At 39.1% G+C, this 26200-nt stretch overlaps 1 protein-coding gene and 1 long non-coding RNA gene across 2 annotated transcripts in view; both read left to right on the top strand.

Annotated features, from left to right (window-relative positions):
- Window positions 1-2682: 2682 nt before the first annotated feature.
- LOC148189363 (uncharacterized) lies at window positions 2683-6776 on the top strand. Its single transcript, XR_015776722.1, has 6 exons — window positions 2683-2881; window positions 3192-3248; window positions 3642-3722; window positions 4472-4543; window positions 5972-6019; window positions 6191-6776. It is a non-coding gene; the product is annotated as an uncharacterized LOC148189363 (long non-coding RNA).
- A 792-nt stretch (window positions 6777-7568) lies between these two features.
- ttc9b (tetratricopeptide repeat domain 9B) overlaps window positions 7569-26200 on the top strand; it is a 40013-nt gene continuing 21381 nt past the window's right edge. The window contains exons 1-3 of the mRNA XM_042486478.2: window positions 7569-7721; window positions 8506-8683; window positions 10694-11282. Coding sequence (XP_042342412.1) covers window positions 10814-11282 — 469 coding nt within the window. The 5' untranslated portion in view covers window positions 7569-7721; window positions 8506-8683; window positions 10694-10813. The remainder of the gene's footprint in view (window positions 7722-8505; window positions 8684-10693; window positions 11283-26200) is intronic.

The following is a 26200-nucleotide window of genomic DNA, read 5'->3' as shown; positions in this document are numbered from 1 at the left end:
GTTGTGCAATGCCGTTTTAATCCGTCAACAAGCAGATATTTTGTGGCTAATAATAATAAAGGTTATATACTTGACTTATCAAACGAACAGTCACAAGCCAGATAAAAGAACAGATGTTACATGCGACAGAAGGGGGATGACTTCCATTTTAACTTCAATCAGCGATCGAGAACAAACTTTATCTCTTCTGCGTGGTCTGCAGACTACAGGTAACATACAGGTGATCTAACAGGATGTTAGCATCTCTTCCTATATGTTCTCTGAAGTCTGCTGAAAACTGTCCGACTTGACTGCAGCTTTTTGTCTCCACCTCCTGCTGCGGCCGCCTGATCTCGTCTACTCGCCAGGCGAAGCGCAGTTCATCTCAAACGTACCTGTTACCGCCCCACAGCTTCACAACTGTGTTCTCCACAGGGACCGCCTGTCTAAAGTGATGTCGGTCACGAATGGACCAATGAGCAAACACTGTGCGCAGGCAGTGCTCATGGGAGTTGTAGTGTCGTAGTCTCACATTGCAATTCGTTTATTATTTCAGATACCATTTGAGAAAACTACAATATATAGAATTCTACCCGCCAAAGTGGCTAGTTGGAGTGGCCGTGTTACCCGCCACGGCTGAAATTCACCCACATTTGGCGGGTTGGCGGGTGTTAATGTCAAGCCCTGCTAGTGACTTATTTATTTGTACAGTCTAAACCAGCTGGACAATATCACTGTCATTTATATAATATTCACTGTTGTCATAGAATGAATTTTACCTTTGTCATCTTTCACAGATGAAATTCCCACATCAAGCTCTGACATTGTCCCACAGAATGAAAAAAACCCAGGCAGAGAGGAAGATGATGGTAAGAATGAAAATTCTGTCCATTTTAAACATGTCTGTATTACAACTGCAGTTATTAGTTAATTAACCCTTAAGAGATCCTTTAAGAAACTAACTCATTTGACCCTAATGACAAAAAATGTCAGCTTCCCAAAGTTGTGATTTAATTTAATATATTTCTACTTTAAACGAGTCAGTCTTTAGACTACTTCGGCCTGAAATACACATATCAAATAATCATATTTTGGGGGATTTTTAATTGGAAAAAAAAAACCTAAAATAATTTCCATAAAATATGTTTCAAGGAGTATTTGTTTATTATTAGGCCCTGAGATGGGTCAATGATTGGCAGCAACATTGATTTTGATGTATTTCTTGCAGTGCATAAACAACCTGAGCATGAACAAATAAAAAATAAGGATTTTTGCTACATGGTTTGAATGGGAAAAAGTTTAGCCATCTGGTGGACAAACATAAAAAATCAAAATTGAAAGCTAGTAGTCCAAAATGAAATCTTAACAAACAAATGCATTAGTTTGTTAAAATAAATGTGGGATCAAAAATGGATTTTTTTTTAATGGTTTTCAAAACAAATATGTCAATTTTTGTGTAGCTTAGTCATTTTAGGCTCATGTAAGAAACTGAGATGATAATTCTAAATTTAAAAAACAAAAAAAAATCAATATCCTCTAACAAATTTGAGGTATATTCATTCAACACAGCCAAAATGGCTTCAAAATAAAAAACTGAATGGTACAAAATGTCCCTAGGATCTCCTAAGAGTTAATAATTTCATCTGCAACCATTTTGATTTTATTGATTCATCCTTTAACACATTTGCTGGTTCCAGCTTCTCAGATGTGAGGATCTAATGCCTCTCTCTGGTTTATATAAACTAAATATCTTTTGGGCATATTCAATATTTTCATTCATTTTATAGACAAATAAATGTATTAAAACAATAATGCAAGGTTACAATAGTAGTGAAAGTGATTGTAACTTGTATCCTGCGTCTTTTCTCAGTGACTCCCTGTATGTTTAGGTTCACTTGTTAAGTTTATTGTAATTGACTACAACATCCCAGCCGCTACATCAGTCTATAATAGCTCATCACATTCTGTTGAAATCTTTAAGTTTAGTTAGATATTATTTATTAAGGTCATAGTTAAAGGTGCTGTTGTACTGCACTAGATTATTTAGGTGAATGTTTTGTCCTCCCTGTTTACATACAGAACAGATTAAAAACATTTTTAAATATAATGTAGTCCAGTAAAACACCATCATGATGTTAATGATGAAACGCAGAACTGAAATAACTGCTCTATGAAAGTGTCAACAAAATCTGTACAATACAGACATTATACCAGTCTCTATGAGGATTTAATGGCAAAGCAGTTTTATTGAAATGGTGTATAAACACATCTTAACTCTTTGCAGATGTAGTAGCCTGCTTTGACTCTTTTTCTTTCTGACATTTTACAATATGAGGTCTCATTTTCTGTTTTCTCATTATTCAGATGGATGCTCACACCTCTCCCCCCTCCGAAAGAGACTTCGACCCTGCGATGAGGATGGGAGTTCAGATGTAGATGGCAAGTTAAAATGAAGTCTTAAATATCCTCTTGAGTATACAGAGCGCTGACAGCAGTTTTGTGGCAGCTGATGGACGTGAGCTTGCCAACATTTCCACTCCATACTGAGATTCCAAATATTAAATATAAATGTGAATTAGATCAGATGATGTTGTTGCCTGATATAAAGAGCTAATAGATGAATGTAAAAACCTTGGTCCTTTTAGCACACTTTATTTGACTTTCACTGTCAGGGCAAAATGAATGGTTCCCACTATAGCTGAAGGAGAGAAGTAGACTCCAGTGTTTTTGTTCTTGGTCACTACAGCCTGGAAAAATAAAATTATTTTAATCAACAGCAGTTTTTATACTTGAGGATTAGAGCAATAATATTTTTGACCTTTGTTTTCTTTCACAGTTGAAATTCCCACATCGTCTTCTGTCCCACAAAAAGCAGAAAAAGGGGCCAGAGAGGTGGATGATGGTAGGTTTTTCTAAAAAAACAGTTGCTGTCCATTTTAAACATTTCAATACAAAACTTTGTAAACTCCATGTTATTGATTTCTAGAAACAGTTATATGCCTTCAGTTCTCTTAAAGGAGTATTTCACTGCTGAAAATATGGCTCTTGTATCAAACTCTTGTCTCTGCAGTGGAGAGACACATATATTTTTGAAACTGTTGCCATGTGAGGAGAGAAAACAGAAGAGTAGTTGATGCAACAGCCCTAAAATCATCCAAATATCCTCTGGATCTAGAGGTGTCACATATGTCACTCTTTTCCCTTTTTTTCAGATGGATTTTCTGACCTTTTCTCACCAAGAAAGAAATCTGCCCCATGCTTTGAGGATGGTAAGTTGAATGGTTGTTGTTTGTATACTCCTGCCTTCTCACCAAAAGGATCCTGGTATTTGTTTTAAATGGTAGAATTTGAATGTGAAAGTATCAGTATTAAAAGGACAAGTAGGTTACTACTTTACACCCCAAGTCTTTGTGCAATACTTCTCATCATTTTACCCTTTAGTTTGAGTACAATTTATAGCTGTTCTAAGTCAAATAATGGTGTGTTGTATATTTTTTGTGTTGTTTCCTATGGTGATTTTCTGAAAGGTCCAAGTACCCTGAAAAACAAAAAAAACTCTGTAAATAAACTGCATTATTTTTTAATGCCAGCACTTGAAAACAGTGACTTTTTATCGGTTATATCTCATGTCTCACTAAGTAACAGGATCTATTTGTCTGCAGATCGGAGCCCAGGAGAAAGCCCAAGTGTGAGGCCTACACAGAAGAAAAGACAGAAACGGAAGAAGGCAGAGAAAGAAAAGGGTAAATACTTTCAATTATCCTTCAAAACTATCATTATGTCCTTTTATATGACTGTTTGCCAGCTTTGATTGGGATTTTGTAATAACTTAATTAGGAAGTCAGGAATTGTGATAAATACTGTGTTAGTGTTATGACAGAGCTCTGCAAATATTGCAACCATAGCAGGCTTTTGCTACACAGTGGTAATCAGCAGCTGGTGTCGTCCTCTGTCTAATGCAGTGATACCCAAACTTTTTTTTTTCTATAGGGTCCCCCTTCTGTAGATTTATATTTGTTCTGTTAGTTGGCATGTTTGATGTGCTGTCCCATCCAAATAAACAAATAAAATGTAGATTTGTCATCTGCTTTACATTTACCCTGGAGGCCTGTCACAAATGAATTTTCCATGCTTTGCTACAACTGCAGACTCATACCTCATTCATTTAGCCTCACCGTGTGCCCTTCACTTTGGGAACCACAGCACTAATGATCATAATCCGTAGCAACTGTTATCGTAGGCAACTGGACTTGATAGAGTTCTTGAAGATGTTTCACCTCTCATCCAAGAAGCTTCTCAAGCTCTGGTGAAGTGAAGAAGCTTCCAGTTGCCTACGATAACCCTTGCTAACGAATACCATGACCTGGATGACTGAGAATCTTCACAGACAAGATCATAATAATCATAGTCCAATTTGCAAATAGACTTGCATGCTTTCATCATGTCTTCCTTTCCAACACTGTATTATACTCTGGTTGCACTTGTTTTTCAGATGGAGGTTTTGACTTCTGCCCTGAAAAGACACTAGACCAGAGCAGTGAAGACGGCAATTCAAATACAGATGGTAAGTTATGTGGCTTTAATAATGAAAGTTTATTGTAGAGAGCAACGTTGGTATTTACAAAATCTCCTATCCTCTGTTAAAGGGCCCATCTGATTTTTTTTTTTCAATTTCAACACATAATTAAAAGATAAATATACAGTGTATCAAGTACTGCTCACCATTTCATCAGTGTTAATCATAATTTCATTCAGGTTATGATGTGGCATTTTTTTGATTACAGGGGCAGTGTATTAAAAACAGTGATTTCTCTGTCTGCATACAGAAAGCAGGTTGGCAACAGATAGGCAGTAAATAGGGGCAAACCAGAAGGCCTGTAGACTGACAAAGTCTGAAAAGATTGAAGCTAGTTTAAAGTCTCTTAAAGGCCTATACAGGTAACATGAGTAAAATGCTATGGTTGGGAGACACAATAGAAAATTTGGCAAAAGAGTAGGCCACTGGACCAGTACTGTAAATGTATTCTGGAGAGAGATGGTTTGATAAAAGATTCAATCCCAGATCACAATAAAAAACAGTAATTCGGTCATGTTGAATTTTTATTTTGGGGTAATGATGAGTCCAGAAAATCTTAAATATCTTCACATGAAGGACTCTAAAATGCAGTCTAGCTCGCTGACTTGCGGTTCTGTATAGTTTTCTAATTTGTGTTGATTTGTCTGTCTATCACCATGACAAGTGAAGACTCAGCTGCACAAAAGCAAGTTAAATTAGATGTGTGTAAATACAACAGATCCAAACGAAAGAACAACAGGGAGATTAAGTTACCACCATGTATTCACCCTTTATTAGTGCAGGAAGACCTTATGATTATTGATTACTGATTTAACATGCTTCTTTTTTGTTTTTAACTTAGTCCTTTGTGATGGAATAAAAATATTTGTTTAATAATTAAAGTGATTCCAGTATGTTTTAGTGACATTAGTTTTTATTTTTAAGTTTCTAGAATATTTTGGTTATCAGAATAATAATGGCTATTATGTAGGACAGGGGAATGGCAACATGAAATTTTCATATCATCCTGTGCCTAGTGTGCAATATGGAGTAGTAACTCAGGTAGGTCGAGCATCAAGTGACTGGCAGTTGTCACAAAAAGAACACCCTGAAGACAAAGGGAGAAATCAACAGTAGTTAATGAACAGCTAAACAGAATAAAACTGATCAAGATGACTGTGAATGAAGCAAATCGGCTTCACGATGGGTCAGTGTCTTTTTATTGACTTAATTATTCCTTGGTGATGTACATTAGCAAGAACTATTTTTTTTATGTTCAAGAGTGCTAAAGCTTACAAGTTTTACTTAAGAAATCGAAGAGTTAGCTGTTAATGAGGTCTTGGTTGTCAGATTTTAATGTTGGCACTTGAAAAGTAGCATATTTAATATCCATTATATTTGAGATTTCACCAATACTATTAATTATTGTTGTTGTAGAAAAGAGACTTTCACAGAAGAAAATGAAGAAGAAAGTGAAAGACAAGGGTGAGTTCTTCCAGACTTCTTCCAGACTGGGCACAAAGGCATATACACAGCAACCATTAAGTGCTCTCTGTGATTGTCTGCAAGCTGTGCATGAGCTAAGTCAAGAAATCTGTACTGTAATCTAATTATTGAACATTACAAAATCTGCATCATTATCTTTGTCATTTGTAGAGCTGCCTAAAGTAACAGCACGGAGACCATGGACTAAGGAAGAAAAAGAAGCCATTCACAAACATCTGAAGAAAAACATCAGGGAACTCAGAGTTCCCTGCAAAGAAGACTGCATGCGGGCCAAAAATGCAGAAGCAGCCCTGAGTCAGAGATCATGGAAGGACATCAAGAACTTTGTTTACAATGCAATCGTCACCTTCAACCGAAGATCTGCGATGCGCAAACTTGAGTATTGAAGACCTTGCAAATTGTGTTACGACTTTATTGTTCAAAGTCTTAATGTTTGAGACAGTTGCTGGTTTGAAATGTTACTTGCATCCTACCAAGTACTGTGATTGAATGAAAATTCAGGGTACTTGCGCTTAACATTCTATTACTGTTCACTGTTATTTTGTTATGTTTATGTTGTGGCACTCAGGTGAGTAGTAATACTCACGCAGGTAGCCTGACTGAAAGACTGGACTAAAGGTCTGTTCATGGCAACTTTAATGAAGACGTATTACTGTATGGTTAAGGCAGTAGCTGGCTAGTGATGTTAAAAAAAAACCTGTTAATTATCTGAAGTTGGTTAGAAGTGGATGAAGTAAAGTGCTTTTCGTTTATTTGTTTACACTTTTATATTTTCGTTGCGTTTTCTGTATTTTTTGGTTTACAGTAAACTCAAGGTGATTGCACTTTAATGCACCTACTGCACTTCACTTCCCAAGCATCAGCAATGTCTCAATTTAAATAAACTGAGTTCTGTCAACGGATATTGACATTTTGGCAGTTTTTTGTAAATTGTGTGATATAATAATAATAATAATAATAATAATAATAATAATAATAATAATAATAATAATAATAATGTGTATCACACTTAGGCAGAGCAATATTTGTGCAGTTTAAGTACAACTGTAGTTTTTTATACAAGTCTGATGGAGGGATACAGCATTAATTTTTGATATTCTGTATTAGTATTAGTATTAGTTTTGTCCATAGTAAAACATAAAATGGGAACAAATGGGAACTACAAGCAAAAAACACAAATTAATGAAACCTGATCAGAAACTGAACCAGCCATGAAAAGGTCCTCAATCAAGTGGTACCAAACTTTTTCACAAATATTTTTCCTTTGTGCTTTTTATAAAGCTGATGTGGAAACTGGGGTTAGGGGGCCACCTAGTGTTTAAATGTAGTATCAAGTTGTCTCTAAATATAGCAGAAAGGGTGGACCTCACTCCTGATCTGAACCTATCTGGACCTCACTTCAATGCCCATACAGGAATGTGTGTGTGTGTGTGTGTGTGTGTGTGTGTGTGTGTGTGTGTGTGTGTGTGTGTGTGTGTGTGTATGACCCCTGCAAAAGTGCATAGGCAACCCCATACAGTCAGCAATGGCTGATCACTTCCTACAGCACCATGTGTTACAAAAAATGTCATGTTGTACCAGAAATTCCCAAGTTAGGAAGCTTTAACTCTTCTTCTGTTTATGGCAAGATTGGTTTAAGTGTTGAACAGTGAAACCAGATGTGCTTCAAAGGACTTTCATGGTAAATCCTGCAGCAGCAGTTTTAGTAACTGAACAAACATTGATTTTTAGCAAGGCCACTACAGTTAACACAGCTAACATTAAACAGACAACCTTAAAAGAAGTAGCTAGACTGCACATATTCTTTTTTTCAGCCTTGTAATGTTATATTTATATTGGATGAGTCTACAGTAAACAATTCATGGGCATTTTTAAATAATTCGCTCAGAGGATTGTCCAGTATCAATTCTGAATTTGGCAATATGGTGGCATTTTCAGAGGGAGTTAAAAGCTCACATTGTTGTAATAGAAATACAGAATGACATTACTGATCATTTTTTTCAGTCTACTATTTATGGTGTGATGTATGAACTTAAGATTGCAAGTAAGATTAACTATACCTGAAAAAGATAAGCTAGCTAATTCAACAAGTTGCTTAGTTTAGCCAACTTTATTTTTATGTATACACAATGTTGTCTGGTTTTATTTTGGTAATTTCTTAAGCTGCTGATTACCTTCTTCCCAAAGTTTTGAAAGAAATCAAGCCAATTCGCCCAGGTTTTAAAGGGTTAAGGAACTCATGTAAACAACTGAATTTTCTTAGCCTGCCTTACCCAACATTTTTAGGCAGCCAGGTTAAAATTTATTTTATGTTGAATCAGCTTGTTTTTTTGTTTTTTTTTTTACATCTTGACAGCATTGATAGACAAGCAGTATGGTCCTTTTAGTTTTACTCAAACACCTGCATGTATCTTAAATTTCACTGTAGGCTAATGAATTATTATTTGTATGCTTGTTAAAATCAGGAGGAGCTGATACACCGTGTGACCACTCTCCACAAAGCAAGGAGCAAATACTGCTGAGAGACTACAGATGTTTGCATGACTCAGCGAGAGGATCGCCCGCACTGAGTGAGCCTCATGTGAGGCTTTCCTCCGCACGAACCAGATGAATCACACCTCAGAGATTATGCAAGGAATCAAGGTAACAACCTTGCAGAAATCACACAACTGAAGAGAGAAGAATGTGTAATCTGTGAAATGATTGGCTGTGCTGCAGGTTAAGTGTAATTAAGACTGTGTCCCCTTGAGGTCGCTCTCCTCCTGCTCCTCCTCTGCAGCCTCCTGCTGTCCGTCTCCATCTCCTTGAAAACCTTATCAACTGAAGTCATCAGGCACTCCCCTTTAAAGATAATTGTATATCTAAAGAGGGGATATAAATTGAAGTAAAAGCTGCCTGAATCCGATTGTTTTTTTATTGTAGTTGTTTACGAAGACTGCCCTCTTCCAAACAAAGGGAGTGACGTAATGTGCAACATATCAGGAGGATATGAGGGAGTTCGTGTAAGGTGGGACATCAAGTAATGTGGGACAGATAAACATTTTAATGATTTGATATGTGCAAAAGGAACAGCCAATCACCAAAACTGATCATGAGTTGTTGCTGTAATACTAATTGCAATGAATCAATGGTTTGGATTAGTCTGACATTACCAGAGTGAGCATGGTCTGTATAAAAAGGTAGTCTGTGCAGTGTGAGCACATGATAAGTTCAGCAGCTTAAGACATTATTTCTCATTGATAAGGCTGTTAATGGAAAGGCTGTTAATTAAGGGACAACCCATACTACTGGATCATAATGAAGTGGTTAAACCACTACTTGAAACTCACAAATAATTTTGTAAAACAATGCTTTGTTTTTGTAAAAACATGTTTTATGTCACTATCCCACATACCTCAAATGTTAAGGACAGTGGGACACCATGTTTTATTTATGCCTTTTAACTATAATATAATCAATTGTCATCAGCATGCCCTTGAGTAACACACAATAACTCTATCCACCACCCTTACACATTTGCACCCAGTATTATATGAACTTCAATTAAATAGAGACAGTTGCCCAAATCTAGTTTAGTTTACCTACATATAGGAAGGGCAATCATTTAGGTTAAGTTGATGAACAACTTTGACAATCAGTGTTTCCCCCTACCACAGCCATTATTATTGAAATTGGATTTATTTTACATGATGACATGATTAACATGTTGACAGAAGTGAAATGACATGATGATCAAGAAATATTATCATCAGTTGGTTGCATGGTATAACTGTATCATTGTGTCAACTATATTACATTGTTTAAATAGAAATGGCCTGTATTACCTTTCGCTGGTCATTTTAAAATGATAGTTTCTCCTTCTAAATTGAATTACGTGGTTGTTTCTTGTTTTAAAAAGGTTTTGCATTTACCAAGTGCCCAAGAAGCCTGTATTTCTCCACATTACCTGAACATGCAGCCTGGGAGGGGGTCATTGTATGTTTAAAGGTGTTAAGCTTCTAAACGAATTTGCATTCACATTTTATTCCTAGATTAAAATGTCAACAAAGCCTCACATTATTTATTGAAACATCACTTTACCACTTAACATTTTTGGTAAACCTTCTGGCGGCATATGCCAAAAAGTGTCCCACATTACCTGAATTCACCCTAATTAATCATTTAAATATAGTAAATGGGAGGGTACTGATGCAGCCTGTGCCTAACAGTCTAATAAATATGCTAATAAGACATTATGTATGGGCAACTATGCGTATAATTATAAAATTCATACACCACTTTGCCAAAGTGCAGTGATTTTTTTGGCAATAAAAGATCGTGTCATCATATTTCTGCACGTTTCTCCGGTTTTTGCCATGTAAAATCTGGACTGCAGTAACGCCTCACGACTTCTCTTTTTTTCTCTCCCACAATGCTGTGCGGTAGAGGTTGTCGTGTGTGCGCTGTTTGTGGTGCTGAAGCTGCGCGTGCCTCGGAGCTTGCAACCATAGAAATCCACTCGAGCATCCTTCCGCGAGAGAACCACCGCGAGGAGTCAGGGGTTTTTTTTCGACGGTTGGGAAATTTCAGGATGTTTCAACTGGCTGTTTTAGCCTGATTTCTATGTTTTTAACTGCAAAAATCCTTTAAATTTTATTAATATTTATTGTTTAGGAAAAGCAGACAAAGCGGAGACGTCTCTGAAGCAGTTTTGTTGGCTGTTTTCCGAGGCTCGTCGTCTCCCCGGTGCCGCCAACTGCTCCGCCGCCTCTGCCGCTCCATCCCGCATCCTTTATGCACAGCACGCTGCTCCGGTCCTCCCCGCAGAAACACACCTTCGTGTCCGAGCACCATGGCCCGCTGCCGCCGCTCTCACTGAGAGACATGGAAGCCAAACAGCACCCGATAAAGAGCCTCAAAAGCTACCCTGAGACCGGCGGCCGGAGCCTGGCAGCGGCCGCCGGAGGAGACGGAGGAGGAGGCGGTGGGTACCGAGCCGGCTCGGCTGAAATGGAGATGGAGGCGAAGATCCAGAAAGCCATCGACTTCAAGGCGGAGGGTCACCGCTGCTACAAGGAGAAGAAATTTCGGGAAGCGATCGGCAAGTACCACCGGGCGCTGCTGCAACTCAAAGGGGTGCATGTTGTCGACGGGACGACGGGCTCCGAGGTCAACCTGCTGAACCAAGCCGCCGCCAAGCTGACCGAGGAGCAGCGGAGAGCCGTGGAGAGCACCGAGATCGAGTGCTACGACAGCCTCACAGGTGAGCTGCACGCCGGTACACCCCCACAAAAACACCCAGACCTTCAGGAGGACTGCTGACACCATTGTTCGCTCCGGTTCATCGGGTCCACACAAGCTCGTAGGCTGTGGTTATTTCTGCAGGTGCTGGGTTTGTGCAGAGGCAGATAAAATAGAAAATAACACTACAGGAATAGATCACAGTGTGTCTTCTTGGTGCTGATTTAATGCAGAATATAGATGGATGTGCGCGCACTCTCCGACCAAATTACTGCATTATTTAGCCCACAATTAAATCGTGTCATTGACATGCCTATTTATAAGATATTCTTTATTAGGAATAACCAGTGGCGTGTTTAGACTTTTTTTTTTTGTACTAGGGTGGCTCAAGTGGGGCACTGACTTATCCAGGGGTGGCATGAAGTATGAGTGCCACTGCAGACACATGCGTCGGCATAGCTTTAATTTGTCATTTTTGCCTCTACTACCCATACCTACTTTGATTACTAGCATTACAGTGTCTTACAGTCCTTTTTTATAATTAGTTTAAAAGATAAATAGACCAAGCACCACACAACAGAGTGACACCACACAAATGTAAAATAACGCTTCCATATTTTGTTAAAGAAATTATTCCTCCAAAAGTAAATAGTACAATAGCAAGAATAAAGTGCCAGCAAAATTAAAATGAATAAGTCTATGTGAATAAACTTTTTCACAGTTGTATACATTTATTTTTTTTAATGAAAAATTAGTCAGGCTAGACACCATGCTGGCACATTACTGCCTCTCAGGTTTAAGACTAAATTGCATCTATAAAAGAAAATTCGGTTTCTCATCGAACAGTTCAGACTGACTGGGCAGATAACCGATCAGTGGCCAATCAGATTTCAGGCCCAGACCACCCTAGACATACGCCCGGGATTAACCCCTTGAGATTTGCTATCTTGTTTTTAAGGGGGTCCTCAACAAAAATAATAAAATATAAGCACAATTAAACATGACATTTAACAGAAAAATATAACATGATAATAAAACAATACCAAATATGACAAAACTAAACAAAGAGACAGCAATGACAACCAAACAACACAAAAAAGACTAAAACCTGACAACAACAAAAACAAAACAAAAGATATCAAGTAATAAGACATACAAAATCAAGAGAACATACTTCAGATATAGACAGTGTCAGTGTTAGCATTAATTATTAAAGTTATAAAACCTAATTAAACTAATTAATAAACGTGCTATTATGGGCATGCACCGCTGATCCCATCATACAAAGACAGGGCATTTTTAAACAAAGGGCAAGATCATATGGATCGAATATTAACAGGTAGATTATTCTATTTAGAAGAAGGTTTATAATTTCCAAATGATAATTCAAGGGAAACGGTACCATGAGCTGTTTTAAATACTGAGGGTAATTGAAATGTACACATTTAAAATGTGCACACTGGACGACCAAATTGGTGCATTATTTTGCCCATATTTAAATCTTATCATTGCCATGCCTTTGTCAGGCTCTTAAACAGCATTTCAAATGGTCGGTGTGTCATTTCTTTTCAGCGCATTTCTTCATTTTTCAGTCGTATTATTATTATTATTATTATTGTTATTATTATTATTATTATTATTGTTATTATTATTATTGTTGTTGTTGTTGTTGTTGTTGTTGTTGTTGTTGTTGTTATAGGAATTAGCTCACCAGAAAGACGAAATCATAAGACAATAAGTAAATAAAGCCACAGAGCCTCGTGTTCGGAAATGTATACGTTAACATTATGTATGTATGTGACACCTTGTCATGTTTTATGACATTTCACAAGAGGGTCTGAGGTGAGAAGACGTCCTCTCAACCATCCAGAGGGTGATGTAAGGTTGTGTCTAATGGCAGCTTAACTACAGGGACTATACAGGGTTAACTGAGCTCCTGGAGCACAGAAAAGATGAACTCATTACTGCTCCATCACTGTAGTACCTGCAGCGGTCCCTACAAAAATAGGCCTATTAAGCTCATAAAAACTTTCAGTGGTTTATTTTATTATTGATTTTTTTCTCAGTTAATCATTTGGTCAGCTTCAGAAAACACTAAAAAATGTCTTTCACAAGCACCTGGCTAATAAAAATACAAGGTTTGTCAATATTTCTCTCCTTGTTTTGACTGATATTGACTGACATAATGTAGTTTTGCTCGTGTGTGTGTTAGCTTGAAAGGATGGTATGTTAGCTCAGTGTGCAGTAATTTCAGTCATGTTAACAAACATTTTGCATTCCTTGGCTTCACCACATGAAGTCTTAAGAAATGCTGTACTATGCTCTTGGGTATTGCAGTAGCTAAAGTATATGGGGTGAAGCGTGCTTAAATCAGGGTGAGTGGAGCTGCATTTTATCAGTGATTTCACAGACTGTTTCTGTGATGTTTTATTTCGCTTAAGTTTTTTCAAATATGACTAATCATTTAATTTTAAGCTAAATATGCTTACATTTAGCACTCTATCAGAGCCTGTCCTTTTTAAAGGAGCAGTGTGGTGCTAAGCCCTTTGTGCTTATCTTTTTTCTCTAATAATTTAAAGTCCAGATGTTCAAGAGGTTTTTAGTATGAGCAGAATGAATAAGTCTCTCCCCCTCTAATCAAATGGACCTGGAGATTTAAACCAGTAAAAACACTGTGTAAAGCAGTTTCACAGTGGAAGAAATCTGTGATTTTTCAACGCTGATCATCGCAGAGGGGCTGCTAACTATGTTGGTTGTCACAAAAACGTACTATGCAGAACTAGTGTTTGGTTTGTCTGTTCTAAGCTACTGTAGAAAAACGGCGGTGTAACATAACGATCTCTGTAGACAAGAACCCACTCCATATGAAGATATGAACAGCTCATTCAGATGTAACGAAAACATGGTTCTCATTTTACACTAAAGAAAACATACTTAAAAAAACATAATTCACCCTAAATTCTACACATAGGACCTTTAAAATTTTATCACAGATATAGTATGTGTTCACAGAGTATGTGAAATATATCATAATGTGAAATTACTGAATGAAGAGAATCATTTTTCATCCTCTATCAGTTACTGTTCATTACCATCAAGCATGATTTTCAGTATTTCAGAAAGTGCTCAGGATGAAATATGTCCTATGATTGTTTTGTATTTTCATTTAAAACAACAAAAGAGTGTATGAGGATTTACTATATCTAGAAATACTGACAATATGTGTAAAGTGACAGAAGAAAATCTATAATGATGAATATATTGCTCACGGCTTGGTTGTAAAAATGTAATTATCGGGACAGCATTTTCTCAGTATGCAGACTGAGCAGCAGATCATGATGAACGTTGACATCCAGAAATGATATGATAGAGGTGTTCTATCACATCACTTATAAGACATCGGTGGAGTCTTATAACACATTTGTGTTGATGCGTGTTGTTGTGGTTTTGGGTCACGGCGGGGGCAGCAGTGATGTTGTGTCGTTGCTTGTGTGTAGGTGCCAGCCTGCCATGATGCATTGAAGGTCGCCTTGTTCTGTGCAGCGTTCAGGGCCCTGTCTGGAGCCTGTGGGGAGCCCACTGTGGCGTGAAGGAAAGGATGGGGGAGGGAAGGAGGAGAGGAGCGAGGGGGAGTGAAAAAAGGAAGGAAAAAGGAGAATTGTCAGGGGGGGGGCAGTAAGCAAAAACAGGAGATGTGGTCGAAATTACAAGGAAGTTCAGTAGAGTGGTTTAATAGAGAAATAGTAGAGAGCAGTGGTACAGAGAGGGGAGAAGAGGGGGAGGAAGGAACTGCTAGCACACGACAGGGGGCCATATTTACCATGGCAACCATCACCGGGCCTTTTCCCTGTTGTTGTATTAATCTCAAACCCGCCCCTCGCTGCTGCTTCAAACAGGAGTGTGTGCACATGCGCACTCACACACACACACAAAGAAACCTCTTGCTTTGTCACCGATGACTGTGTTTACACTGACTACATTAATGTATGTGCTTGACTCTGATTAATATGTTTATATGGGCAGTTTATGCAATATTTACATTCATATTCCAGCTGACACGCATCACCATTTTAATGACTGATGGCGTCTGCTCCACATTGTACCACATCATTAACCTTAAACCCCAACAGCTTCCTGTCACGTTATGGTTTCCCTTGTGGCTGTCTTTGTTTAAAAATGACACAAATCCCATGAAACGACTAAAACCAACAGCCTGTTTGTCCGTCTCTCTGTACTTTCCAGCTTCCCTCCCCTATCTGCCTCACACCGCAGCCCATCTGTTTCTAGTGAGGATGGAAATCTTTAAAGAAAACTGCTCTCATATAGTTGTATTTTTAAAATAGGCTCAGTAATTTCCCACAACAGCTGGGCGCTGTGGTTTTAGCAAACAAAACAAGAGAAAATACTGCATTTATTGGGGACTATTTTAAACTAGATTAATACACATTTGGAGCTCTATAGTGCATGTGTACAGCAGCTGGGTGGTGTAACCATGTATAACCTTGTGGCACATTGATATGTTTTAATGGAGGTATATGAAGTAAAGGAAGAAGACACACCAGTCTTTAGCTACATGTGCCAATCTTGTTAATAGAATCACTTAATTTTTGGTTCTAAGTCAGTCCTTCCACGAATTTGAAATGCCCGATCTCATGGCAGCTTTTTAAAAACATTGCCATGCATTTCTCAGTGTTTTCAGGATTTTTTTTGCCATAAAATTGTGGGGGCAAGTGAAAATTGCAAAAGTAGTTGCAATGCCATCTGGGATTCTGAGCCTCTCATTATAGGCAATCAGTGTTTGCCACAGAATATGGGCAAATTCATAGTATCGGCGTCTGTGTTGGTCTGCTTTGGTCCTAGTGACGTAAATGTTGTCATCCACCCATGTCCACAAGGGTCTACTTGAAAACTATGCTGACATCTGTGTGCAGCCCATTTTTGGTGACCGCGTGGACTTTAGGCATAGCAAGCATGCCAACTGCACATGCTCCTCTTGTTCCACAACACAACACATCCAACACATAGCCATTAAAAGGTCCAAACAATCTCAGCCTGAAACAGCTCTACTCTGTCATTAATAACCTTTGGGTAACATTATCTATGTGATGCTACTGTTAGCTATGTGATGATATACAGTTAGCCCTGTCACTGTGTGCGTGACTCCATCCCCGCTGCAGAGCCAGCCTCTTCTCATTCTGAACTTGTCAAATAGCGCCGCTCTGTCAGTGCTTTCAGCATATGAGCATGACACCAAAAGCCACCTTCCACTTCCAAGTGGAATGCGGCTGGTGTGGATGTGTGTGGGGTTGTTTCCACTTACCATGTGCCTCTTTTGCCTAAACCTAATCATCCATGGATTTTTTGGTCTAATCCCAACCATTGTGTAAACATAAGGGCCGTGCTGATTTCTGCATGCTGTGACATCACTTTAACGGGATGCATCATCCCACCATGTGCATTTGTTGACATCACCATAACAGCATGCCAAATCATAAACAGCTGTCACACAAGGACCTAAAACGTTATAGGTAGATGCGGAAGGTCATGACAGAGCGGCACCATGTGACGAGTTCAGAGTGAGAATATGTTTGCAAAGCTCACAGAAGTTGCCTCATAATAAACACAGAGGGCGGATTAAGCGAATCAATATGCTGTGCACAGCTCTACTATGTAATAAAATCTTACCCTTTTTAAATTGTCAAATTTGTGGTAAAGTTGCCGTGATTGGACGAAAATGCAAGGTCATGCAGAATTCTCGGGGATTGGCTGAATTCACATTAACTGTTGCAATCGTAAAATCCTGGAGGGACTGTTTAGTCTTTGGATGGGCTTTCTTGACAATAAGAGAAATGTAATGTACAGCCTTACATTTTAATAATGCACCTAAAATTGGACTTGAATTCTCCACATTGGGCTGAATTCAATATTAACTCAGCAAAATCGGCATCATCTTTCCTTGACTCTTACGTTGAGTTGGTTCACAGCATTCATGTCTAATTGAATGGTAACAAATAACTTTCCCAAAGTCTTTCAACACTTTAAATTAAAGTACTCACTCTTACTTCTTTGAGACCACATTACATTTGAAATACTTGTTCTTCTTATAAATCAAAAAAATGTTTGAGTCACTGGGATCAACATGGCTCTTTAGTAAATCTAATAATTTTACTCTGAGAATATATTTGCACAATTACATTTTTCTCACTCATGACTTTTCTCTGGGTTGTCAGTAAATGTTAGACATGGTAATTTATATTCAAGGTTAGCATCAGGATATTGTGGTTCATGTTGACCTTAATCTGTGATTATGAGTAAAACCAAATGGCAGAAGTGAGATAGAAATCTTTTATAAGAACAGTTTAAAAACAAAATAAACTCTTTCAGTGACTGACATTAAGAGGTGACTCACTAGATTCAGAGTAATCTAGCTGCTGGTGTTTACTGTGCGGCTCCACCTGGTTACCCAGAGTTCTGCCAACCAGGCGGTGGTCGCTGTGGTTATGAGTGAGGAGCTGCCATGTGATTGGTCGGCTGTCTCTGGTTCTGACGCATGATAGGAGAGCAGCAAACAAACAGCAGCACCAGTCACATGTGTGAGAGTGACTGACTGCGTGTCAGAGTGTAAGTGCATGTATACGTGTATGTGTGTGTGTGTGTGTGTGTGTGTGTGTGTGTGTGTTTCTTTGTTTGTTTGTTTATTTGTTTGTCTCAACATTCACAGGCCTGAGGAGCAGCAGCTGGCTGAGGGGATGTGGTGGTGTGTGTGTTTTTGTGTGTGTATGTGGTAAGAGTGAAGGGGAGTTGCTTTCAGCACTGCTCGTCCTGCCGTTCTCTCAGTAGCCATTGCTGACATTGCTGAATTTGTTTAAGTGGAGTGTATTGGTGTGCTTGTGCAGGCGTGACTTGTGTGTGTGTGTGTGTGTGTGTACGTGCGTGCATGCACGCGTGTGTGTTTTCTCGCTTTCTTGACATTGTTGTGATGACGGCAAGCTTTTCCTGTTATACAGTTTTGGAGCCCCTGTACTTGTCTGCATATTTCCTTTTTGTGCATCTGTCTGTCTATCTATCTATCTAACTATCTATCTCACACCAAGTTGTCACATGTTGCTGTTCTGTCAGTGGACGTCTGTGTCTGCATATTACAAGTTGGGTATCCTTCTGTATCTGATAATTATGTGCCGCTACCGTAAAGACAATAAATGCACATGCTGGGATGACGTTGCATGTGGTTATGTATAGGCAACAACAGCACATGGCAAGTTACACTGGAACGTCCACGAGCAAACATGCTGGCATGTATGGTTATGTTTAGGTAAGGTGTAGGAAAAAAAATCACAATCAAAATGGAAGCCAAGTCTGGACTTCAACATGAAAGTCCATTGTTTGTGGGACCCATCCACCAGCCATCGTACCCACCCTATAGGCGCCCTTGGGCTCCTTCAATTCCATCATTACCGGCAGCAAGTTCCATCTGACTGCGTTTTCAAGTGACGCCGCCTGTATCATGAACATTTTGCTCAAACAACTTTTCCAGTGCTGGACTTGTATGTTATGGAGCATGTTTACAGTCTGTTTTTTTGTTGTTTTTTAGTTTACTTCTGTTAAAACTGGTGTCGTGTGTAGATCACAGCAAGTTTAAATATGTTCAGTGAGAAGTTGTTATTGAACGCTAAGTGACTCTTCCAGCAGCAGGCTAAATTATACAAAGCACAAAATGGGAAGAAGTAATGGGAGAAAAAGCATTTTAAAAAGGCAGGTAAGAAGAGAGCAGAGACTAATTGAGTTGTCAAAAAAAGGAAATATTTTAGAAAAAATGCCAGGCAGAGAGAAAATGTGTTTGTAACATTATATAGGGGAGCGAATATTGTTAAAGAGAAGAAAAAAGAGATATAAGTCTCAGCAACTACAGTAATGTTACCTTATTCTGTCAAACAGAGGCACGATGGATGACGAATGTCCTATTTGCTGGTCTTGTTAAGGAGACTCCCTGACTCTGTGTGTCCCTGTAGGGCTGTATCTAAATGGGTTACACCATACCAACGTCTGTGTCTGTCGCAGTTCACAGTGGTGCAACATGTTGGCCAGAGGCAGACTGCCTGTCAGCCCGCCTCAGTCATCCATCCACCCACCACAAACACACTGAGAGGCATACAGAAATAAGAGATGTGACTGCAGTTTGTTTGCTCTTTTTCCAGATATTGATCATGAAGAAGCACTCTCTGCAGCAGCTTTACATAAACAGCACATGGACAGACTTGTATCAACAATTTTAAAAGCTATAATTAATTTTAATTGCTTCAAATGTACATTAGCAAGTGTACAGAAAACAGTAAAGGGAGCAGGATGGTGTGATCACTCTGACTTTTCATTAACTCCTGCTCGCTCTGATCTCTGCCTGAAATCTCCCTTTGTTCCTCCTCACTGGCTCAATCTGTGAATGACTCATGAGTTACAGCCTTAACAGAGAGGCAGCAGGAGGGGATGAGTGAAATTGTTTGTTTCGTAACACCAGCCACCTTTTCATACAACTGCTGCAGCTCACAGTGGCTCTGCTCGTCGTGATGATGATCCAGCTATTTCCACCCACTTGTCACATTTTTTAAAAATTGTTGATTGAAAACAAAAACAATTATTTCCTCCAGCGAAACAAACATGCATTTTAAATGTAGAAAAAAACATGGCTTTCAAGTTTTACATTGCCAGTTAACAATGGTCTTTTGTATTTGCATACAGAGGCAACTTTGGGACCTAAATGAGGCATTTTACTGACAGGTTTTACAGAGGGGCTAAACAAAACTTTTTGCCCGCTGGTATTTGTTGACCCCATTGTGCTGTTGTAGTTTATAACATGTACACCCCACATTTAGTTAAATTTCCTGTTCACAAGGAAATAAAATATATCAAATATAGTCACAGGCTGTAATTAGTGAAGCACAAGCACAAAATGACATATGTCGTTTGGTGCTCAGCTGGTAGCATGCAGAGGTTTTAAGACCTATTTTTTGCTAGATAACGATGACATGAAAAAGGCTAAAATGCTCCGTCCAGCTGGTGGAAACTCTTACACTACACATTGTCATTTGATCAATTGTTAAAGCAACACTGTGTGGGAAGTATGTGTAAATGGACTGTGGTAAATACCCTCCATCTTACATCTCTCAGCTCAAATCCACTTGATTAACGCTGGCTCTATATGCCTGTTGATTGTGTAGAACTATAGATTGTGTTTTTGCATTTTCGTATGTTTACCTACAGCAGACACAAAGAGTATTGAAGCAAATCAAATTAGAGGCTTGCCCGTCTCTCTCCATCTCTCTCTCTCTCTCTCAAACTTAGATTAAACTGTAAAACTAAGCAGTGCTGATCAAATATGAAACGAGATTTTGTTACTGTTGTGCCTATTTGTCATGTTAAATGTCATTAGAAACACATTTTAGTGCACTGTTTGGCTGGAGTATGAGAATTTGTCAACATAAGTGGGCACCATACCGTTCCTGTATTGTAAAAACTGAGGCAAAAAAACACTAAGATCAAACGCTAAAACTAAGCAGTGCTGATAAAATCGAAACCAAGATTCTGTCACTGACTTAACTATTTCTGTCATGATCCTGGGTTTTTTGTTTGTAGTTTATGTTGTGAATTTCGTTTTTGAGGTTTTCGGTTTGTTTTTCATTGTTTCATGTATTCATTCTTGTTAAGTCCCTTTCCTTTGTTATTTTGTAGGTTCACTTCTCATGTGTCATGTCTGAATTTACTTCCTGTCTTTATGTGTTTTTCCAATTTAGTAATTGTTCTGACCTGTCCTGATTATATTCTCCTGTTCTTCATTTGTCCTGCAGTCCACTCACCTGTTCTCACTTCCCCAGTTAGTGTCTTTTTGCTTTCTACTGCGTTCTTGTTTTTTCCAACTGATTGTTTCAGCCAGTTTGCCTGTCATCTACCTGATCTTTTCTGAATCCACCTGCCTGCTCTCCTGCATTGTGGGTCCTCCCTGCCTGTGCTGCTTCACTCAGCATAACAGTTTCTTGCCTAAAATGTTTTCGGAAACATGCTTTAGCTTACCGTTTAACTGTAATTTCAGATTGATTGTTACCAGCTGGTCACCGTATTGTTTCCCGTGTCAAAAAAGCCAAGCTTGCATTACATCACCCACCAGCAGGAGGGTTTATTGATCCAGTGCTGTGCAGTGCATTCTAGTAGTTGTAGGTCTTCTGCTTCTTGAGCAAAAGCAAATGTCACAGCCCCTTTTCTGTGTTTTCTCTTGTCATGTAGAACCACTTTCAAAAGTGTTTGCATCTTTCTCCTACATAGACAGCCCAGTTTTTTGAAAAGACCATCTTTTCAGCAGTGGAATACTTCTTTAATGTAAGAACATGGATTAAAGCAACTTTGATGATGAAGATCAGCACTTAATTTTGTTCCTTACCAGTTTAGGAAGTTTTTAATTTGGCCTAAACAGAGTAACATTAAATTCAGAAACTCAGGAAAATGATGTCAATTTCAATGCATCACATTCATCTTTTACTGAATGTGTGACCCTATTTACACCTGCTATTAAAGTGCAGCCTTTATATGATACATGATCTGGGGAAAAAAAAACAAAAACATGAAGAATACATTGGGATCTGAATCTGGGCTAGCAATATGATCAAATCTCAGCCAGGAGTTAATGTAATGTATACAGAGTGACCACATGTTAAGGAAAAAAATCGCATTATTATTGATTACTCCTAACTAATTTGCATATTGAGATCTGATCACAATTCAGGTACAATCAAAATAACAAGAACGTATTTTAATAGCAGCTGTAAATGCAAAAACACATGACTCGGCTGTCATGATTTAGGCAATGTATGAGTTCACATGTCAATACCAGCAGTAAAAGCGTCTCCCGTCATGTGTCATGTATTCAGAGCCTCAGGGCCATCAATGAACTTTTGAACCGTGACATGCAATCACGGGCCTTACACTAAAGATTTAATGAATCTGTTAGTGGCATCAATGTCTGCTCCTTGCTGGACCAGAAATAAAAGCACTGCCTTCGACATCAATCAGGACACAGAGCCGTAGTGCTAACGCTGCACTTCCTCAAAAGCCTTGAAAACTCACCACGTCACAGCCTCTGAGCCGGTCTTTCCTCTGATGGGGGTTGCATTAGAATAGTGTCAGTGATGTGTAACACCAGAGATGGGTTGGTTTCACCAGTCCACTGCTGGTGAACAGTTGAGGCTTGCTTACAAAGGCAGAACAGAGCAGAAAACTCCTCCTTTTCATCTCCTGCCAGCTCAGTCACTAGGGGAGGTGGTGGAGTGCATGCGATAACGGCAGAAGATGAGAGTGAGGACAAAATGAGATGGGGAGAAGAAACGTGAGATAGAGGGGTTAAGATGAGGAGAAAGCAGTGCTGTATAAGCAGCAGGGAGATGAAAAGGACATGCCTGGTGCTTTGGAGAGAAGAAACACGTGTTTCTGTACATATGTGCCTGTAGGAGGATGGAGGAGGAAGAGGAGGGAAAAAATTGCCATGTGAGGGTGAGAAGGGGGATGGGGGGAGGTTTGGTTGGTGCTTTGCCATCAGAGGGGTGGCCAGAGCCGAACGAGAGCCATCGTGTGCCAGGGCTGCAGATGGCATGGCATTGCTGTCAGGAGTACGACTGGCACTCCCTCTACTGTACCGCTCACACTGTACTCTTCTTTCTGTACCCACCCTACGAATCACCTCACAGCTGAGAAAGAAAGATTTGGAGGATGGGGGAAGGGGTGAGTCAGTAGAAATGATGCAGAGGCTGAAATGGGGGATGGAGCAGGAGAAACTTGACAGAACTCAGAAATGTGATGGGATTATACAACAGAGGAGGGAGACTGTAAAGGAGAGTAACAAGTAGGGAAAGAGAGGAGGAAAATGTTTGCCTCTATGACCTCTAAGCAGTGAAGGGAGGGTTTTCAGAGCTGCATTTTTATTTATTTTTTATTGAGAGGGGGAGGATGCTGAGAAATCCAATCCAGACCAAACTGATTTATATCAGAGCCCTGACAGGCCCAGATGACTCCTGTCACAAGAGTAAATAAGATTCAGTCATCTGTCAGGAAGAAAAAGAAAGAGAGGGGACAGGCAAGGACTCGGAGGGAGAGGAAGGCGGAAGAAGAGGACATTTTCATTGTTTTTTTGTCACATCTATTTTTAATTGAAGCTCTGAAGTGTTCACAAAGTTGGGAAAAATGAATTCTTTAATATTCATTAAAACAACAACCCATAGAATCAGACGAGAATTAAAGGTAATGTGTCACTGCTTAGCAGGAGTAATGTTCACATTTAGTTTAGTGTGTTAGCATGCTAACCTTTGCTTATAAACAGCAAGCACAAATTACAGTTATAATCAGCAACAGTTTTGCTGATATATCAGCCTGCTCTCACCTAAAAAACAGCTGACATTTAATGTGAGTCTGCACCCTCTACTAGCCGTAGTAGTCATTATAATAGCAGAGGATGAGGTAATGTGACTCAGCATAAAAAGTAACAAAATCTGCACAACATTGTACAGTATCAAAGAAGTCCCTCTAACGTGAGCGGGAATGGTGGTGGATGGGTCAAACAAACACAGGACTTTCACCTAGGAGCCCAGCCCTTTCTCACTCTGAACTTATAAAATACTGCCACTTTGACAGTGCATTTGACGTAAGATTGTGATGCGAAAAGTCCCCTTTTGTCACCTTTCAGGTGAGGACGCGGCTGAACATTACCGTTTGCATTGTTATTCTATGGCCAGATCTCAACTGCCACTTCCAGATGGTATGCGCACAGGCAGCGTCACTTGAGAGCATGGTCAGACAGAACCTGTCGCGTCTACATGAAGCACCAAAGAATCACTTCAGGTTTGAAACACTGTGCACACAGTGCAGAGGGATACCTAAAATGTGATTCGTAGATTCAGATGTCCACTGCAAAGCAGAAGGATGTGACAACTTGGATTGAGAATGTCTTGGGATACTGGTGTTTGTGTCTCAAAGTCGAGGTTCTTTTCATAACAACGTAGCCTGATATACTTGTATGTGATGTGACATATGCCATCTTGTTGGGTTAGTGACAAAAGTACTTATTTAATGTCAAACCATGATGTTTTTCTGAAATCTAACCAGAAGGTTTGGGAGTGGGGCTGTGTCCGTTTCCTGACGTTAAGGGCGTGTTTAAAATGTCACTGTTAGCATGGTGGGCCATTTATATATTATATTATATTGTATTATATATTGTTTTAGAAGTTGTTGTTAAGGTAAGAGAGTGTTGTTTATTCGGTCATAAAATGAGCAAAATTGGTGTGCAACCAAAATGCATGACAATCCAGACAATATTGTTAAGACATTTTAATAAAAAGTTGGAGGAGAGGTAAAAGTCATGGGATCCCCAGCATCGTTAGGATTGATCCTCTGGGCACCAAAAGCTCTATGTACCAAATTTCACAGCAATCTAGTTTTTGAGACATTTCACCAAAAACTAAAAATGTCAGAGCTAACCTTGTTCTTTCAAGCTGCAGGGTACCTGATAAATTATTAGGCCAATGTTGTACTGAGGTTTGTTCAGATGTTTCCAGTGTTGTAGTGAAACTCTCTTTGCTCTTTCAAAGTCTGTTAGGCATTTCTAATGTGGTTAGCGTCTCTGATGTGCCAAAAATGATCAGCATGGGGTCTGGTTGCTCTGCAGTGCATAAAAAATTCCCAGTCGTTAACCATCCTTGAACAAGAATTATACATTTTCATTGATGTGCCTTTAGCAGAATTACATTTATCACATTTTGCTGACACCTCAGGGATTTATTACAATTCTTTTGTTGTCCATGTGTTTGTTATATGCAATGTGTTAAATATGTATGTGTGTGAATTAGATTTCTGGACTGTAATCATTTTCTGATGTGGACTGACAGTTGTGTGAAGTAATGAATAAATTGAAAGTGTCTGTCAAAGCTTTTTTTAGGCTGTAGTTGAAAGTCATGGCATCAGCTGAGAGGAAACTGAAACATTTGCCCTTTCCTGACACCCTCAGAGAGAGAGAGAGAGAGAGAGAGATGCAGAGTATTCATTCTCTGTAAGCCACCAGTAATGAGAATTTGCTGAAGCAATTTGCGCATATCTAACACCCTGTGCTCCAGTGGACGATGCAGAGTAAACCAACTGGCTGTTTATATTTATCCGTAGAGCTCCACGCTGATAAAAAGCCCATGTTGGTCGCTGTTTGAGCTTTTCCGACTCCGTTCCATGCACTGCTGGGGGTTGACATTGAAAACTTGTCCTTGTTACACCCTGCTTATGATGGTAGTGAAATGTAAAGGTTGTGTTGAGCCTGTTTTGCTGACTGAGATCCTCAGTGGATCCGGTTTACCAGCACTTTCACGCCAGTGCTGTCATATAAAAAGAAGTAAATTATACAGCAAATTTCAGGATTAAAATGGGAAATTTAAAGCTGCTTATTCAATTATTTGTGACTACTACTTGTATGTGAAAGGGGTTGTTTGTAGTGGTGAACCCACAGATGATTATCACCCAACCCTACAACTGTAAGAAGTTTTAAAGAGTCTGACATTTTCCATCCAAATGTAGCGCAAAATTTAATTTAAATTTGGATTTCCAAAAAAATATGGCAAAAGGAAATGCAAATTAAAGTGTGTTTCCACTCACTACTGTTATGCAAACATTAGGAAATGGGCGCATCAAGAAAAAAAGTCAGCAGTGCTATGGAATGTGATGGAAATATTGTTCAAAAACTTATTTCAAATATTAATTTGAGATACATCAATTCTCATCGCTCTACAAAAATCTGATGGATCTAACCTGTGTAACGGCAGCAACAGAAAGTTTGATGATCTGGTGGGGAGTGGGGCTGTCCGGTCCCCCAGAGCTGGGGTTTGCTTAAAACTGCTGAACAGTGGTTTGTTTCCAGACCTACTGACC

Source organism: Plectropomus leopardus, chromosome 6 (assembly GCF_026936395.1).
Source record: "Plectropomus leopardus strain MGB_pleo_1.0 chromosome 6, ASM2693639v1, whole genome shotgun sequence".
Classification (NCBI taxonomy): domain Eukaryota; kingdom Metazoa; phylum Chordata; class Actinopteri; order Perciformes; family Serranidae; genus Plectropomus; species Plectropomus leopardus.
This window is presented reverse-complemented; position numbering and strand designations above follow the sequence as displayed.